General features: G+C 36.2%; 1 protein-coding gene across 1 annotated transcript; it reads right to left on the reverse strand.

The window, feature by feature from the left end:
• Positions 1-17,910: 17,910 nt before the first annotated feature.
• LOC100801936 (cytochrome P450 71D11) lies at positions 17,911-20,688 on the reverse strand. The gene is made up of 3 exons (XM_003529146.4): positions 19,686-20,688; positions 18,413-19,027; positions 17,911-18,061 (listed from the first exon to the last, which is right to left on the reverse strand). Exons 1-3 carry the CDS (start codon positions 20,595-20,597, stop codon positions 18,035-18,037), a joined length of 1,554 nt encoding a protein of 517 aa, XP_003529194.2. The 5' UTR covers positions 20,598-20,688; the 3' UTR covers positions 17,911-18,034.
• Positions 20,689-20,765: the final 77 nt, after the last annotated feature.

A 20,765-nucleotide genomic window follows, 5' to 3' on the forward strand; every position in this document is an offset into this window, starting at 1 on the left:
ATATCGTTTGAGTTGTTACGTCAGTACTTGTTTCGTTGTTGTAAATAGTGTTTGTAGAAATTCCGGAATCGCGTAGAATTTTTTCATTTAGGAACGTCGTCCTAAAAATAAAATGAACCAAAATCATGATAAAAAAGAGAGAAGTGTAGTGAATAAAATGTCTGCATATATAAAGAAAAAGGAAAATGTGCATAGAAGGGTTTTTATAAAAAATACGTGTAGAGGGATTCTTGTGTGTGTGAACGAGTATATATAAAGAAACTGTTGTATGAACCATAAGTGTGCGTTGGAGAAAAACGAAAAAGATCTTTGAATATAAATAGGGTTTGACCGTGTGACGTGAAGAGAGAGAGTTCCAATGCATATACAGAAAGAGTTTGTTATGTACAAGAGTGTAGATATACAAAGAAAATTTCTTCATAGAGGACCATAGGTGTATAATTTTGTGAATATATGAAAATGAAACAAAAAGGAAAAAGAAAGAAAGACCGCGAAGGTCGACATGTTATAGTTAAGAAGCATAAATCATTCGTAAAGAGCAAACGTATCTTCTGGGAACAAGGGACTGACGCTAAGAGTTTAGTTTCCGGAATAACCGAGATAAGAATGGATGAATTCATTGAACTGATGAAAGAACATAACTTAGAAACGTTGGGTCTGTTTGTGTAAATTCCCAACCGTAGTATCACAATGCCATAAACGGGATGCTTGAGTGCCCACCTGGCTGTAGCCATGACTAATTTTGCACGTTGTTTTCAAATCATCATTGTCACGCGTGCCTTATGGAGTGATATGGGAGTTCGGCCCGAGACCGACACCTTGACACCCAAATTTGTTTTGCCCCAGATATCAAGATTGGGTTCCCACGATAAAAGACCCCATTGAAACACAACCTTAGAATTTTTGAACCTTGGCATATAAAAAAGAATCCTCATTCCTTCCCCGAAGCAAAGGACAGCGGAATCTCCTCAAGGGAGAGCGAATAGAATGCTAAAACCCGATTTCCCAAAGAAAGGGATGGGGAAGGAGAAGTGAAAAGAAAGAAAAGGAAGAAATGGAAAGAAAGAAAAAGAAAAAAGATGAAAATAAAGAAAAGAACAAAAGAAAGAAAAGGAAGGATTCCTGATCAAAGATCGAAAGGAAGTAAAAAGGGAAAAGAGGCAATTCTCGATCAATGAAAGAAAGAAAACGGAAGATCTTCAGACCAGATAAATTTTTAGCAAGGTAAGTGACTACCGACAAAGGAAAACCCATTTTTGGTGTCTCTTCCCTTCAGATTGCCATTCAAGGTCATTCTCGACTAGCGATATCCCACCCCACATGAACAAAGAGGAAAAGACCGAAACACCCAGCTCTGATTCGATAGGAAATCGTGTGCAAAAAAGTCATGGTGCAGTTATGGTTTGGGAATAGGATAAAACACTTGCCTGTGTAAGTTTTATACACTATGAGTGATTTATTTTCAGCTTAGCCTGATGTTTCCCCCGCATGTTCATTTTAAAGCTAAATGTTGACATCCTACCCTTCATTTTCGGTCACAAGGAAGATTACCCTTGGCACAAGTATATTGTTTCTCTAAGATATGGTGCTCTCGTGAATGATTTATTTTTCTTTGCAAAAAGCATGTTTGCCTTTTAGGTGGAAAAACCCGGTGGACCGTTCGGTCCTGCCAACAAACTTTTTTCGGAGCCCCATGAATTTATTGCCTAGCGCTGTTCATGTGTCCTCCACCTTCGAGTCTGGAGCCCCGCGAAGTTATTGCGTAGCGCTATTCGCCAATTCTCCATTCTCCACTTTTTTCGGAGACCCATGAATTTATTGCCTAGCGCTGTTCATGTGTCCTCCACCATCGAGTCTGGAGTCCCGCAAAGTTATTGCGTAGCGCTGTTCACCAATTCTCCATTCTCCACTTTTTTCGGAGCCCCATGAATTTATTGCCTAGTGCTGTTCATGTGTCCTCCACCTTCGAGTCTGGAGCCCCGCGAAGTTATTGCGTAGCGCTGTTCGCCAATTCTCCATTCTCCACTTTATTCGGAGCCCCATGAATTTATTGCCTAGCGCTGTTCATGTGTCCTCCACCTTCGAGTCTGGAGCCCCGCGAAGTTATTGCGTAGCGCTGTTCGCCAATTCTCCATTCTCCACTTTATTCGGAGACCCATGAATTTATTGCCTAGCGCTGTTCATGTGTCCTCCACCATCGAGTCTGGAGCCCCGCGAATTCATTGCCTAGCGATGTTCGCCAATTCTCCATTCTCCACTTTTATTCGGAGACCCATGAATTCATTGCCTAGCGCTATTCATGTGTCTTCGACCATCGAGTCTGGAGCCTCGCGAATTGATTGCCTAGCGCTGTTCGCCAATTCTCCATTCTCCAATCTTATTCGGAGACCCATGAATTCGTTGCCTAGTGCTGTTCATGTGTCCTCTGTTATCAAGCCCGGAGCCTCTGGTGACTGGGAAATATGTTTTTCTGTTATTTTCCGGATCGGTTCCTTCGCCAAACATGTGTATATGTGTATATGTATATTATATTCGTTGTTCTTGTTGTTGTTTGTATTTTGTTTTGTGTTGTGCAGAAAAAAAAGAAGAAGAAGGAGTAGAGACGAGAGTCGTCATCACGGAAAGGGCAGGACGGACGAAATCAGTGTCTTCTCTTTGCTTTCCTCTTATCTCCGATGAGAGGTAAGTAAAGAGGGGCAACTGTCATACTCTAATTTCGTCCGGGGATTATTACTTGATGATATGCAACCTTTGATTGGCCGCTTCAAGATACTTGGCACCCTTTGTTGCATAGTATGTGAAGTCCTGAGACGTGCCGGAAATCAAAAGGAAGCAGGCTTACGCGATCCGTGAGATTCCGTAATGTGACGAAGATCGAAAGGAGGTGTTTTTGCGCAATCCGTGAGTTTTCGTAACTTCTTCAAAAGCTAAAAAAGAGTAAGTGCTTAATCCGTAAGGATTCGTAACCTTGCGAAAGGAAAATAAGTATCGTTACGAAATTCGTAAAGTTTCGTAACATTACGGAAAAAGAATTACCAAAAAAGGTAAAGGGGGTGCATTTAGTAAAAAAGGGGGTACAAATAGCAATTAGGCCCACTTGGGCCTTCCAGTTTCTTCCTCCAGAAGGCGGTTCTTCTGGAGGAAGCAACCTTGCTCGCCTGGGCGAGCTGGGTGGCAAGCTCCTCCCCTATTTTGCTATAAATATGGGGAGGAGTGAAGAGGAAAGGGGTTCAGCCTTCTTGGCACTTCTTATTCTCTCGAAATTGCTGAGGAAAATTGTTTCCGTGAAGAAAATCCAAGCCGAGGCGCTTCTGTAACGTTTCCGTGAGTAATTACGCGAAGATTTTCAACCGTTCTTCGACATTCATCGTTCGTTCTTCGTTTTCTTCAGTCTTCAACTGGTAAGTACCCCGAAGCGAGCTTTTCAATTCATTCTATGTACCCGTGGTTGTCCACATTTTGTTTCATGTATTTTTATTCTCGTTTTCATTCGCTTTCTATACCCCCTTTTGACGTGCTTCAGTCATTTATTTAAGTCATTTCTCGCCTAATCAAAAAATAAAATAAATTTCCACCGATCATTTGAATTGTATCATCCGTTAATTTCGGTTAAAATGAATTCCGACCGTTCGGTCGTGCCGTAACCACGTTGGAAATAAAAAAAGAGGTAAAATAATAATATAATAATAAAAAATATCTTTTAGTAAAATGAAGCGAAAAAAAATCAATCGGACGTTTTCTCTTTGGGATTTCTCATTCTTAATTGGATTGACTAATAACTAAAGTGAAAATAAGGATAAAATCAACTCGCCTAGTCAAGCTCGTCCACAAAAAATAGGGTTTGAAAGTTTATCATTTCAGTTTCTTACCAAGTAAAAAGGATCATTTTTAAGGTCCAACGCCTTAAAAATGATCACAATTCAAGTAAAAAGAATCACGGGCTTCACTCTTAAGAAAGAACTACGTAGGTCTGATTTCCTCTCCAAAGGAGGGTACGTAGGAGCAAAAGCCCCGCTTTTGTCGACCTCAAAAAATAAAAAGAAATAAAATTTAAGGCAATACAATTTCCACAATTCTAAAAAATAGGCTGTTGTCCTTTGAGACAAACGTGAGAGGTGTTAATACCTTCCTCAAACGTAAATACAACTCCCGAACTTAGAATTTTCATTTTGACCGGTTTCCTTCGGTTTTCCCGACGTTTTCCACAAATAAACGTTGGTGGCGACTCCGTGCATCTTTTCCTCCTTTGGAAAACGCACCCGTGAGCCTCGCCTCGCTCGCCCGCAAAAGGGCACGTTGCGACAAAGAGCTAGAACTCTTCTAAATGAAACAAATCTACCAAAGTATTTTTGGGTTGATGTTGTGAGTATTGTTTATTACACTCTTAATAGGCTTCTAATAAGACCTATTTTAAAGAAAACTCGTTATGAGCATTATAAAGGAAGAAAACCAAACATTTTTCATTTAAGGGTTTTTGGATGTTAATGATTTGTTTTAAAATGGATAGGAATCTCTTGACAAATTTTGATCCAAAAGCTGATGAGGAAATATTTCTTGGTTATTCATTACAAAGCAAGACATATAGAGTGTTTAATTGGAGAACATTGTGTGTGGAAGAATCTGTACATGTTGTTTGTGATGAAACTAACTCTCTTGTTCAACAAAATGCTTTGGAAGATGAAGATGCAGGTTTTCAGGATAAGGACACTACACTTGAAGAAGAATCTAGGGTTAAGGATCTTGAATAAAGCAAGGAAATCGCTGCCATGCCTCCTAAAGACTTCCTAAAGGAAAGGGAACTCAAAGAGACCTCTCCTTGGATAACATCATAGGTGAAATATCTAAGGGAGTATCTACTCACAATAGACTTAAAATTTTATGCAATGACATGGCTTTTGTTTCTCAAATTGAACCTAAAAACATAGATGGAGTAGTTCATGATGAGCATTGCTTGTTGGCTATGCATGATGAATTAAATCAGTTTAAAAGGAATAAATCGTGGGATTTAATGCCTAACCCGCCTTTCACAAGCCAATCGGAACCAAATGAGTTTTTTGAAACAAGCTTGATGAATCATGAATTATAGTTAGGAACAAGGCCAAATTGGTTGCTATAGGATACAATCAAGAGGAAGTCATTGACTATGATGAGACCTATCCCCTTGTTGCAAGGTTGGAAGCTATTAGGTTGTTGCTTGCTTTTGCTTGTATTATGGATTTCAGGTTATATCAAATGGATGTGAGAAGTGATTTTCTCAATGGATACATTGAAGAAGAGTTATATGTGGAATAACCTCCAGTTTTTGTAGACTTTGATCACCCTAATGATGTTTATAAGTTGAAAAAGGCACTATATGGTTTAAAACAAGAACCTAGATCTTGGTATGACAAATTAAGCAAGTTCTTAAGTGTGCAATCTTTTGTAAGAGGTCAAGTTAACAAAAAATTATTTATCAAGAGATCAAAAAATGAGTTATTGCTGGTGTAAATTTATGTTGATGACATAGTTTTTGGTGCCACTAATGAATTTTGTGCAAGGAATTCTCCAGTTCCATGCAAAAAGAATTTGAGATGTCCATGATCGGAGAATTGACTTTCTTCCTTGGACTTCAAGTTAAGAAAATGATGTATGAAACCTTCCTCTGCCAAACAAAGTACTATACAAAATTTGTAACATCCCAATTTTTGTAATCTAGATTAAAAAGGATTGTTATTTATAAATAAATAAAGTTTTAGAAAAATGATGAGATTTTATAAATAAATAAACAAGGAGATATAATTATTAATTAAAATAATGATTTGAGAGAAAATAAAAAGGGTATTTCATTTATTTGTTTGATAGAAAATAAAATAGAGTTTGTTTTTATAAAATAAATAAATAAATAAATATAGAGCAAATAATAGGCTGAGTATCCTAGGTATTATGTTAAGTCAGGTGCCTCTTTTTGGCCTCATTTTCGTTTTCCCTCTTCTCCTCTCAAAACTCTTTCTTTTTTCCGCAGCCCACCAAACCTGTCTTAGAAAAACGATGATCTCGGGCTCATTCACCGTTGGATCGTTGTGAAATTTGAGCACCACGTTTGTAACCCAATTCCTAGCATTCTAACCGTTGGGAATTTGAATATTATGTCTGAGCTTAGAGGAAAACCCTTCGTATTGTAGCCTTTTATTTTCCCGTAGAAACCCAGAACTGTCTCGGTAAAACTACGATCTCGGTTTTGTTAACCGTTGGATTTTCATGAAATTTGGATACGTTGTTCTAAATTTAATTACGCACAAGTGGAGGTTTCAATCTCTTCTTTGTCTCTCTGACGTTTGGGAATTCTATCGGAGCAGTCGGAGGAATAACTGAAGGAATCTCAGGGAACCGCTAGAGATGTTACTATCGCTAGCTGAAGACACGTGAGTCCGCTCAGAGGTAAGAGATGAGTTTATCGCAATTGGGGGTTAGAATGAACATGTGTAGGGATCCTTAGAGAACTAAATTTGGGTTTATTTTGGGATGTTTATTGAATTATAATTTTTCTTTATGATTATGAATACAATATTATTGTGTTCTATGTACCAATTGATGTCCTGATGAGAATTGATTGATAAACTTGAGTGCTCTTGATGTCTTTGTGTAAACCCATGATTTTGATACAATTATGAGGAACTATTTCAGAGGTTTTACATTCCATGTTGTGATAAAATCTTTTGTATAAATTGTTATGTTGAGGTTATGAAATGATGATTCAAACTGTGAGTATGTGATAAATTGAACATGTGACGGATGATGAAATACATGTGTATTGAGATGAGATGTGTGTATTGAGTTGTGAACTATGAACTGTGCAATCACACAATTGTAAGACCCTTTAAGGGCGACGAGTATTGTGATGGGATCCACTGTGTGAACCCGACGAGTTAAAATAATTTTGAAAACAATTGAGTAGATGTGCGTATTGCATAGTTCATAGGTAAAGTGTATATGATTCATGAGGTGTGATAACATGTTAAATTGAGATTATACCATTGTGATTGGGATTAAGTGTATGTGATAAATTGAGTATGTATATGATTGAGATATATATGTGCATTGAGTTGTGAACTATGAATTGTACAATCACACGATCATAAGTCCCTTCAAGGGCGACGAGTTAATGCTAAGTCCCTTTTAGGGCGACGAGTTGATGTTAAGTCCCTTTTAGGGCGACGAGTTGATGCTAAGTCCCTTTTTGGGCGACGAGTTAATGTTAAGTCCCTTTAAGAGCGACGAGTTAATGATAAGACCCTTAAAGGGCGAAGAGTTAAAATTATTTTGAGAACAATTGAGGAGTCGTGTGTTTTGTACAGTTCATAGATAGAGTCTGTGTGCTAAAATGTTTTCTGGGTTGGACCTGAATCAGGAGGGAGAGGCCCTGACGGACTCTTCGGAGTGTAGGCCTTGGGGGTCACACGGTTTGAGTGCTCCTTTAAGCCTATGTTGATCCCATATGGTTGGAGCATTCTCGCAAAACACTGTGACCCTGACTAGTCTCCCTATGATATTACCTAGTGAGAGTGACTTGACTTACTATTGTGTGGTTTGTCTTGTCATGTACTCCTAGGCTCCCGACGAGGTTTTTCACTGACATGGTACCACATTCCATATAGGCTTGAGTCTTAGCATAATTGTTGCATACGCTTGCTAATTGTTTATTATGAAATTGATGTGTTATTATGTCTTGATCGGAGTGTGTGATTCTTGTGTATTGTGATTGATGATTGAAAAGTGTGATTGATGAATGACAAAGTGATGAAATAGTGTGAGATATGCTAAGTAAATTGTATTTGGCTACTATATGTTGTGTTGTTTCTCTCTAGTAGTTAGAAATGTGATAACTCACTCCCGGTTTGCTGTTTGTGTTTGGATCCTGTGATGATCTTGAACTTTGTGTTCGGGGGAGCAGATGAATAGGTGGATGACTATGAAGAACCTCATGCTAGAGGACACGGGAACACCACGCTCTGATAGGATGTGACATTAGGATATAGGTTCTATATTAATTGTATGAAACTTAGATGGCCTTCTTTGAGTCGAAATGACTTTATTATTTATTTGGACAAGTTTGAATATGATGTAGAAGAAAGTGAATGTGAGCCTTTTACCCATTTGAAAGGCTTGTATTTAAAAATGTTTTAAAAATACTTTTAATTAATATTTGAATTTTTATTCCTTTATTAATATATATGAGGGGTAGAGGGCGTCACATAATTGATTAAGAAATTCAATATGGAAGAGCGCAAGGAAGCATCGACACCTATGGCAACATCCACTTATCTTGACTTGGACGAAAAAGCTAAATTGGTAAATGAGTCAAAGTACAGAGGTATGATTAGTTCTCTCCTTTATTTGAATGTAAGTCAACCCAATATTATGCTTAATGTATGCTTATGTGGAAGATATCAACCAAATCCAAAGGAATACCAGTTAACTATTGTCAAAAGAATTATTAAGTGCCTTAAAGGAACATCCAATGTTGGTTTGTGGTATCCCAAAGGTACTTCCTTGAGTATAATAGGCGTTTTAGATTCTGACTTTGTAGGATGTAAGCTAGATAGGAAAAGCACAAATGGGACATGTCACCTCTTGGGAAGTTCACTTATATCTTGGAATTGCAAGAAGAAGGCATGTGTAGAACTATCTACTGCAGAAGCAAAATATATTGCAGCTAGAAGTTGTTGCACACAAAGTCTCTAGATGAAGCAACAACTTGAAGACTTTGGGGTAACACGTGATCATATTCATTTGAAAGGTGACAACACAAGTGCTATAAATCTGTCTAAGATTCTAGTCATGCATTCTAGAACTAAGCATATAGAAATTAGGCCTTATTTTCTAAGAGATCATGTATCAAATGGTGATTGTTGCATTGAATTTGTTGATAATGAGCAATAACTAGCTGACATCTTTACAAAACCTCTAGAGATAGGTTCTTCTATATTAGAAATGAGCTAGGAATCCTAGATGGATCTAACATTGAATGATGTTGTGATATAGTGTATTCATCTTGATATGGACTCTTTATATCTTTCCATTTCTACCTTGAATGCCTATGTATGTCATATGTTTAGATGTGTGATTTTTCCTCCAAAAAGACAAGCTTTACTTTGTTTTTTTTTGTTTCTCACTGTTTTAATCAATTACTTGTTCGTTTTAATTGATTACATAGTGTAGCTTTGTGGTTCTTTGTTTTAAGTTTTCTTTTTTAATTGATTACCTTGTTATGTTAATCAATCACAGTGTATGTTTGTGTGGTTTTTCTGTTATAAAATTTTCTATTGTAATCAATTACAACCTCGTATTAATTGATTGCATGACTCGTTTTATGGTTTTTTTTGGTGTTTATGTTCTATTTTAATCGATTAATTTACATTTTAATCGATTTCAAAGGCCTCAGGGGGAGTTTTTCTGTCAAATTTAATCGATCACACTATGTTTTAATCGATTACTTATATTATATTTTGGTTTTTGGGTAGAATGAGGGCCAATTTAATTGAATACTATATACTTTTAATGGATTACTTGCATGTATTTTGTGTTATTTATTCAACACCCCCCTTAAACTTGATTTACCATTCTAAGTAAGCTTCTTAACTCAATATTCTTCTTGCTTGAGCGACTTGGTGAAGATGTGAGCTACTTGGTCTTCAAACTTCAAATATTCTGCATGTACATCCTTTCTTGCTATGCACTCCCTTATGTAGTGGTAACATGTATCAATATGTTTGCTTCAGAGCAATGGTTGACTTTTTATGCACAAAGATCTTGGTAGAATCTTCTTGTGGCAAGCCCAACCCTTTTAAGAAATTCCTAAGCCATACTGCATGGCAAACACATGAAGTAACAGCTACATATTTTGCCTCACAAGTCAAAAGAGTGACTAATGACTGCTTTTTTTACATCCAAGTGAACATTGTATTCCTCATGAAAAACAAAAATCCACTGGTACTTTTCTGATCATCTTCATCTCCAGCCCAATCACTGTCATTGTAACCTATAAGTTTATAGTCATTACTTGTTGAGAACCATAAGCCAAAGTTGATTGTTTCTTTGATATAATGAAGAATTTGTTTTGCGGCCTTGAGATGAGTAGTGGTTGGAGTCTCCATGTATTGACTGATGAGTCTAGTAGCATATAGAATGTCTGGTCTAATGCACGTCAAATATCACAAACTAACCACCAAACTCTTGAAATTTGTAGCATCCATCTTTTCTTCTTCGTCTAACTCTGATAAATTCATTTTGAACTCCACCAACGTTCCAATTGGCTTGCAGCTATCAATCTTGAATTTCTTGAGCATCTCCTCTCCGTAGTTTTGCTATGAAATGAAGATTCCATCTTCCTTCTGCTTTACCTTAATGCCAAGATAGTATGACATTAGTCCAATATCAATCATCTCAAACTCCTTGATCATTGCTTTCTTGACCTCTTCAAACATATTTGAATTACTTCATGTGAAGTCATGTCATCCACATATATGCACGTGATCAAGATATCTCCATCTTTGATATTGACATATAGGACATGCTCGTGTGGGCACTTTGTGAAGTTATTTTCTTGGAAGAACTTGTCAATATGATTGTACCATGCTCTTGGTGCTTGTTTTAGTCCATAAAGTGCCTTCTTTAGCTTGAGAACTTTGTCTTCTTCTCCTTTCACCTTGTATCCCAACAGTTGCTCGATGTACCCTTCTTCCTTGAGGACTCCATTCAAGAAGGTAGACTTCACATCCATCTGATGAATTCTCCACTTGTGTTGAACTGCAATGCAAGAGAGATTATTAGTCTTATGATCTCTAGTTGAGCGACCAGAGCAAACACTTCATCATAATCAATCCCAACCTTTTGACTGTAACCTTTTACAACTAGCCTTGCCTTGTATCTTTCAATTTCTCCCTTGGCATTTTTGTTTTGTTTTGTACACCCACTTGACACCAATAGGCTTGTGCCCTTTCGGAAGGGAGATGAGTTCCCATGTGTTGTTCTTTTCGATGGATCTAATTTCTTCATCCATCACATCTCTCCATCTTTTATCTTGCACAACTTCTTTAGAGCTCACTTGTTAAAAATATGAAAAGAGACAAAGTAGTTTGATATTATCCAATCTCTCAGTTCTATCATAAAGATCTTGGAGGGTTCTTGTGCATGACATAGCCTTTTCACTCTCAAAAGATGGAAAATTGTCTTCATGAGTGGTTGATGTTGATGGGGTGAGCTCTTGCTGAACATATTGAGGTTCCTTCTCTTCTTCAAGTAGAGGAAAGAAGTTGTATTCCTTTTCATGAGTCTCAAAGTCCCATTGTCCTTCTTAGTCGAACACCACATCTTGACTGACTACCATCTGTTGTTTAGGTTGTATAACTTATACCCCTTTGAGCTTGAATCATAATCAATGAAGATGAATCTCTCACTCTTGTCATCAACTTTTGCTCTTCTCTCATATGGGACATAAACATGAGCTATACACCCAAAGACCCTCAAGTGAGAGGTACCATGCTTTCTTCCACTCAATGCTTCTTGTGGTGTCTTTCCCCATACACTTCTTATTGGTGATCGATTGGACAAATAAACTGCACACGCCACAGCTTCTGGCCGAAATTCTTTTGACAGTTTCTTGCTTTTGAGCATGCTTTGAGCCATATCAAGGATTGTTTTATTTTTTTTCGCCACACCATTCAGTTGGGGGGGGATCTTGGAATTGTCAGAGGAAATCTAATTCCATTCTCTTCATAGAACTATTGGAATTCTTTGGAAGTGAATTCTCCTCCTCTGTCGGTCCTCATGGTTTTGATCTTTCGTCCACTGTCTTTCTCCATTGCAACTTTGAACTTCTTGAAGTCAGAAAAGACTTCTGATTTTTTATTTAAGAAATAGACCCATGTTTTTCTTGAAAAATCATCCATAAAAAGGAGGAAATGGTTATTTTTACCTAGTGAGCTTGGCTTGATTGGCCCATAAACGACAACATGTGTTATCTCAAGTGGCTTCTTAGCTCTTGAATTTGACTCCTTTGGAAAACTCGTTCTGAATTGCATGCGAAGTAAACATCCTTCACATAGTTAATCGAGGTGGTTAATAGAGGGTAGTCCTCTCACCATCTTCTCATTTGATAGTAATTAAGCCTCCAAAATTTAAGTGCCCAAATCGAAGATGACATAGCCTGGATGCATCAATGTAGCAAGGTTTAAGACATTTTGCAATATCATTTTGGATATTCAACATGAACATCATGTTTCTTGACCTTGGTACCTTGGTGATTAGATTGTTTCTCCCATCTTTGATGAAAAGACTAGAATCTTTCATGTGAACATCATAGCCTTTTTCGAGTAATTATCCCAAACTCAAAATATTGTTCTTCATATTTGGGGCGTATTAGACATTTGATATGAATTCATGTCTTCCATCCTTTAAATGAATTAAGATCTTACATTTTCCTTTTACAATAATCTTGGAATTATCACCAAATAAGACATTGCCACTTACTGATTCATCAAGATCCATAAACATGCTTGTTTTTCCGCGCATATGGTTGCTTGCACCAGTGTCAAGGTACCATGTGTTTTCTTGGCTACCTTCATTACTTCCACGTGCTAGGAGCACCATTTCAAACTTCTTGTCTTTTTGCTCCACATAGTCTCCTCCTCAACTCTATTCTTGGTGAATCTACATTTGGAAGCACAGTGGCCAGTGGCCAATCTTTTGACAATTATAGCATCAGGTTCGAGATTTAGCATACCTTATGCTTGTATAACCTCTTCCACATTCTCTTGTTGAGCCTTTTCCTTTCTTGTAACTGTTATTGATGAAATTTGAACCTCGTCCACTGTTGCCACATCCAACCTGTCCTTAGCCATGACCTCGACGTCTACCTCGGCCTCATTGACTTCTTTCATTTCCTTGACTTTCTTCCTTCTCCTTCAATTGCATCTTGAAGAGTTACTTGGTGATCACTTGCTTCTTCTTATGCTTCTCATCAAAAGCTTGCAGTGATCCTTGAAGTTGTTATTTTATCATGGTTTCTAAATCTTTGGTTTCCTCGATTGTCACAACAATGTGCTCAAATTTGGGATCTAATGAGTGTAGTATCTTCTCCATAATTCTTACATCTTCTAACTTCTCACCATTTCTTTTTAGTTGATTTGAAACAACAAGAATTCTTGAAAAATAATTGAAAATGGACTCTGACTCTTTCATATGTAAGGATTCGAACTCACCTCTTAGAGTTTGGAGACGCACCTTCTTTACTTTGTCTTCTCCTTTGTGAAAGGTTTGAAGCTTATCCCATGCCTCTTTAGTGGATGTTGCATTAAAATTCTTCTCGAATGCATCATCATGTAATGCTTGATAGATGAGGAAGAGAGCTTTCTTGTGTCTCTTTCTTGAATCCTTAAAAGTCTCCTTTTGTGCTTGGGATAGTGAAGTCTCATCTTGTGGCTCCTTATAGCATTTTCAACCATTTCCCAAACATCATGTTCTCCGTGAAGGGCCTTCATTTTGATGCTCCAATTGTTGCTTGGAAGGATGTTGCTTCTGTGACACCCTCTACCCCTCATCTATATACTAACAAAGAAATGAAAATTCAAATATTAATTAAAAGTATTTTTTTAAAACATTTTTAAATACAAGCCTTTCAAAGGGATAAAAGGTTCACAATCACTTCCTTCTACATCATTTTTAAACTTGTCCAAATAAATAATAAAGTCATCGGCTCAACAAGGCCGTCTGAGACTTCATAGAATTAATATAAAACCCTATACCCCAATGTCACATCCTATCAGAGCGTTGTGTCTCGACGCCCTTCAGCACAATATTCCTTAACGCAGTTCACCTAGTCATCTGCTCCCCCGAACACAAAGTTCAAGATCATCACAGGATCCAAACACAAACAACAAACCGGGAGTGAGTTATCACATTCCTAACTAATAGAGAAACAAGACAACTAGATATACATATCATATAAACCAAATAAAACTTACTTACACATAATTCATGTAATTCCACCACTTTGTCATTCAAGGTTCACTTTTCATCCATCAATCACACTTTTCAATCATCAATCACATTACACAAGAATCACACACTCTGATCAAGACATAATAACACCTCAATTTCATAATAAACAATTAGCAAGCGCATGAGACAGTTATGCTAAGACTCAAGCCTATATGCAATGTGGTACCATGTCAGTGAAAAACCACCCTGGGGCGCTTAAGAGTACATAATAAGACACACCACACAATGAGTTTATCAGGTCACTCTCACTAAGTAAGATCATAGGGAGACCAGTCAGTGTCACGATGTTTTGCGAGAATGCTCCAACCATATGGGATCAACATATGCTTAAAGGAGCACTCAAACCCGGTGACCCCCAAGGCCTACACTTCGAAGAGTCCGTCAGGGCCTCTCCCTCCTGATTCAGGTCCAACCCCTAAAATCATTTTAGCACACAGACACTGCTCGTGAATTATACAATACCCACGACCTCACACTCGTGTTTTAAACACGTACAACATATTGCGCTACAATTTAACACTGGTTCCTAAATAGGAAACCTACACTTTCTCTTTAACACTGGTTCCTAAATAGGAAACCTACGCTTTCTCTTTAACACTGCGCATTTACACTTTCCTCAAGATAACACTGGTCGGGTTATTGTACAATTCACAGCTTACAACACAAATAATGTCACATCAAGAGTTAATCACACACTTATTTACAACCAAAACTCATTCATAATTTCACATCTCATAATGTCACAATCCACCATCACATATTTCATTTATAAGCACTGCTCATGAATTATACAATACCCCCGACCTCACACTCGTGTTTCAAACACGTTTAACACATTGTGTTACAATTTAACACTGGTTCCTGAATAGGAAACCTACATTTTCTCTTAAACACTACGCATCAACGTTTTTCTCAAGATAACACTGATCGGGTTATTGTAGAATTCATAGCTCACAATATAATTATTGTCACATCAAGTGTCAACCACACACACTTATTCACAATCAAATATCATGCTCACAATTTAACATCTCATAATATCACATCAATCATCTCATTTTTACATGTATCTCGCAAATTGACACATTCAACTTTGTACTACTCAATCTTCACTATAATATTATAATACCATTATAATAACTTATTACACCTTATAACTTATACACATCACACAATAATAATATTTGCATGATACAAAACATATATATGTATATGTATATAGTAAATTAAACTACATTGTTTTTAATCAAAGAATTTCTTTAACAATTAATTTAACATTACATCAAAAGAAATTACCACTAGACATTAACCTTACAATTTTCTTTAATTTATTATTCTAGTATTACAATAATTATATACACATAACATGTTGATCATCGTCGTAGAAAAATTAGAACAAGATAATAATTTGTATAAAATAAGTCATTGAATAATATTATTTAAAATATAATTTACGTTAATAAAAAGAGCTTAATTTTTCTAAGGGGTTCACACTCAACACAAGAACACATCAATTTCATAGCAATTTCTCATTGGGACATCAACTGATTCATCAAACATATATAATTCACTGTAATAATTAAAAGGATAAAATAAAAATTGCAAGAACACCCCAAAACCCATTCCAATTGATATCTCTAAGGATCCCTACACATGTTCTCACTAATTCCCAATTGTGAATAACTCATCCCTTACCTCTAAGCGGACTCACGTGTCTTCAGCCAACGATAGCAGCATCTCTAGCGGTTCCCTGAGATTCCTCCAGTTACTCCTCTGACTGCTCCGATAGAATTCCCAAACGTCAGAGAGACGGAGAAAAGATTGAAGCCTCCACTTGTACTGTCTTCATGCGATTCATTTTTCTCCCTCCACGAACATTATCTTGCAAATCCCAACGGTGAAAGTGTGAGAAATTGAATTTCGAACAACATATCCAAATTTCATGAAAATCCAACGGTTAAACAAACCGGGATCATAATTTTACTGAGACCATTTTGGGTTTCTGCGGGAAAGGAAAAGGCTACAATGAGAAAGGTATTTCTCTCAGCTCAAACATGATATCAAAATTCCCAACGGTGAGAATTTTCGGAATTGGGCTGCAAAAGTAGTGCTCAAATTTCACGACGATCCAACGGTGAACGTGTCCTGAGATCGTCATTTTTATGAGATAGGTTAGGTGGCCTGCGGGAAAAAAAAGAGGGTTTTGGGAGGAGAGAGAAGAAACGAAATTGTGAGGCAGAGGAGACTGAGGAGTCAGTCTGAAAACTGACCTAGCATGTTGCTATTTATAGCTAGGGGCATTTACGACCTATTATTTACTCTATTTATTTATTTATTATTTATTATTTTATAAAAACAAACTTTATTTTATTCTCTATCAAACAAATAAATAAAATACCCTTTTTATTTTCTCTCAAATCATTATTTTAATTAATAATTATATCTCCTTATTTATTTATTTATAAAATCTCATCATTTTTTTTAAACTCTATTTATTTATAAATAACAATCTTTTTTTTTATCTAGTTTACGAAAATTGGGATGTTACAGCTTCATTGCTCGCCGTGACTATAAAGGGATTTCTAATTATCAGAACCTAAGCTCTGATTTGTTAGGATAAGGTTATAGGTAGTGTTTGAGAGAAATGGAGGAGGAGAAAATATTTGAAAGAAGACTAGTTTTTATGAGAAATGCTTTGATTTTGACTTTGGCTTAGCTTACAAATGACAACCTCTTTCCCTTTGTATAGGCTCTAAGGGAGAGTTCTAGATACATCAAGAAAGATTTCACACACTTCAAATGAGAGTTCTACATACTTCTCCCAACTACTTAGTTCTACACACTTCTTCCAATTAATTAATATTACTTCTACTTATCTCTACATTTCTCTAGAATTTTCTTTGGAGTAGTAATAGAAACTTAAATGGGCCTAACACTTGATTAGTGGGCTAAATCAAGTTTATATTATTCCGCATAGGGGTTAAGCACATGTGATACATGAGTGATTTGAATGTCTCTCTTATTTACATGGAAATGATTGCACATTAATTAACAAATACACACAAGGCCTTAATATGCATTAGACACCTTTAGTCGACATAAATCAATTAATGCACTTTAGTCCATTCGTACTATGAACCCATATTGTAGGTACAATAGTCACCACTTCTGTCATCATCTTAGGTAAATTTTAAATTAAGTGTTCTAACCGTACATTAACGAACACAACATTTTCATGTTTGCATCATAATACTCACAAGATTTTAATACACAAAGAAAGCAAATAACATTCAAATCAAGCTACTTGGCTTATAACTGCAATCATGCGATAAAGGTTACCCGAATCCAATTGCCATACACTTATATGAAAGTTCCCAAACAGTATGCAAGGAAAAAACTATAACATGCATCCAGACAGTCTCTAATATATCAACAACTATTTCTCAATCTCACATTCATAACAAGCATATAGTGTACAACAGAATTTCTTAGGAATTCACAGAAGTTCAAATATATACTGAAATCAGAGTCATGTTAACTGAGACTCATAATGTCTCAATAATTACTAGGTAGGGCACACAATCAATTCAATTTTTTTTTGGAACATCAATGCACGCTAGGACAACTTATAAAGACGACATTCATCATTGGTTTGTACCAATCAATCCAATTCCCTCTTCTCCTACACTAGGAACATAGCTTATTTAGCTACCACATTTGATGTATAGCATACTCTATTAACCTTCTTAAAACAAGAATTTACATCTCTTAGGTTTGTATTCCATGCATTTCCAGAATTATTATAATTATTTTTATTTGACATAGAGCAAAAATTTCCAAGCTTATAGTAAATTGTGAAATTGCGGCATCTGATGAAAGTTAAGATCTATTTTATATGATAAATTTATTGAATAATGCAAACTGTTTTTGCATCAGATTAAAGATGTGTCATCTACTTTAGCTTTTGGGACTTCTTAAAACTGGGAATGAAACCTACTCAGCCTTCTTTGCCTGCACCACTTCCCTGCAAAAACGTGAACACCTTTTCTGTTAATCTCCTATTCTCGCGAAAGATTTTATACAATGGTAATTGCCAATTTGTTATATGCACATTTTTCCTTGCTTACATATGTCATATCTATCAACTGTATGATCTTTCTCTTCCATGAATTTGAAAGGAGTAATAATGGTAACAACTTATGATGTGCTAGATTATGAATGGTACTGATGAAAAAGATTAAGATGGTGACAACGACCAAAATATCATGGGGTATTCATTACAAAATCTTCACTTCTACTAAAATAACAAAAGATACAAAGATTCTTTAAGTATTAAAGGGGTAAAAACAAATTCAAAGGTTATAGTTTTTCTTACCTGCAGAGGATGACAGATGACAGGTATCAAGTATAGGTCTTCCTTTCTTCTAACAGACGCTCCAAATTTCTCAGTCATATCCAACTCCTCACTTTTCATTCCATTTGGAAGCTTCCAATGAAAGTGATACAACAAAAATGCAAGGGCTAGCTCAACGTTTACTGAACCCAAGGTTATTCCTGGGCATATTCTTCTTCCAGAACCAAATGGAGTGAACTCAAAATTATTGCCTTTGTAGTCAATAGAGCTATCAATGAATCTCTCAGGATAAAACCTCTCTGGCTCAGTCCAGTACTTTGGATCTCTTCCAATTGCCCAAGCATTGACAAATACCTTACTTTTGACTGGTATATGATACCCATTAATCTCACATGTCTGTCCACATTCCCTTGGAATTAAAAGAGGAGCTGGTGGGTGTAACCTTAGGGTCTCTTTGACAACCGATTTCAAATATTTGAGTTCATTGATGCAAATTTCATCAACCCTTCCTTTCATATTGAATATCTCTCTCACCTCAACTTGTGCTTTCTTCATTACTCTTGGATCCTTTATTATCTCTGCCATTGCCCAATTTATGGTTGTTGCAGATGTCTCACCTCCAGCAGCAAAGACGTCCTGAAAAGTAATTATCAGGATATCCTAAGAGATAGTTATGTGAGAAGTGTAATTTAGAGTATAAAGTGAACTGTTGATTGAATGATCAATGGTACAGATTGGGATAAATTTTTAACACATAACAAATTATGAAGTTATTAAAATATAATATTTATTATCTTTTTAGTCCCTAAACTTATTTCTATTCCCTAAATTTTCTATTTGTATTTTAGTTTCTTAATTTTTTCTATCCTTGCTATTAGTCCTTTAAGGTCAGAAAAAAAATTAAGGAATTAAAAATAAGAATGATAAAAAAATTAAAAGATTAAAAATAAATATATAAAGATCAAGGTTTAGAAATAGAATTCGTAAAAAATTTAAGGATTAAAGAGATAATAAACTCTAAACTATATCAACAAATGCTTTTTACATTAATAGTTATAACATAGAAACTAATCCTCTAAAAGGAACCTCTCACTTTGAAGGAGTTAAATTCAAATATTATAAGCCGAAGGCATCCAGTAATACACTACGGAAATTATCACATACAGCAAAATTTTGAAGAGCTCATGTGTGAGATATATTCTGGTGTAACTATTAAACATTTGTCTAAGTTCTATAGAAAGGAGTGAGATTATATTGATAAAAGAAAGGATTTAGAAGATGTTGTTATACTCACTAGGATTATAGCCTTGATATTGTTAATAGTTAAGCTAATATCCTGGTTTCTATCATCACCATCCTGAAATTTTAGGAGAACATCAACCAAATCTTCCTCTGCTTCACCTTGGTCTTCTTTAGCTTTTGACTTTGCCTCTCTGTGTTCATTGATGATCTCTTTAAGAATCCGATCAGTTTTCCCATGCAATCTCTCAAGCTTAGGCCTCAAACCAGTAACAAGTTGAAGCCATTTTGCAGAAGGAAACAAATCTCCTATGTTAAAACCTGATCCAATTGTTACAGCTTCTTTTACCACTGATATAAATTCTTCTTGGTCTTTGCATTTGGTGCCAAAAGCGGCTCTTGAAATGATGCTATATATTGATAAAAAGACTGCTTCAGTGAGGTTGATAGGTGACCCTTTATGCGAATCAATCATTTTGACAAGATTGGTGAACTCTTCTTCCCTTATTTGCTTGAATGAATTGACACGCCTTTGGGTTAAAAGCTCCACTGTACATATTTTTCGTAGCTGTCTCCAATAATTTCCATACGGTGAAAAAACAATATTTGTGGATTCATAGCACAATATATCTGAAGCTAGAATTTTAGGTCTTGATGCAAAGATGACATCATGGGTTTTCATTATCTCCTTAGCATACTCTGGTGAGGAAACAATGATTGTGAAGACCTCACCAAGTTGAAGATGCATCAAGGGTCCATATGTTTTGGCCAAGTCTCTTAACTTTCGGTGCGGCGTACATGTAACAAGATGGTGTATGTTCCCTATGATAGGTAGCTTCCATGGTCCTGGAGGTATGTTTGGAGATGACTCAGTTTTCTTGAGATTCCTCCCTATTTTCAGTGCCACAATGATGAAGAGGGAAAAGGACATGATAACGGCCAACATGTTATGTACTTCAGAATCCATGATACAGAAGAGGATTTTGGTTGCCGTTTATTGCTTTCTACTAGTTTCTGCTGCTGCTATTGCTGTAAACTTCACACATTAATAGATTCATTTGGTTTATTTTGTTTCCGTAAATATATATAGGGAAATATTAATAGTTTAATAATATGACCTATCAACTTAATATCT

Source organism: Glycine max, chromosome 7, assembly GCF_000004515.6.
Source record: "Glycine max cultivar Williams 82 chromosome 7, Glycine_max_v4.0, whole genome shotgun sequence".
Classification (NCBI taxonomy): Eukaryota; Viridiplantae; Streptophyta; class Magnoliopsida; order Fabales; family Fabaceae; genus Glycine; species Glycine max.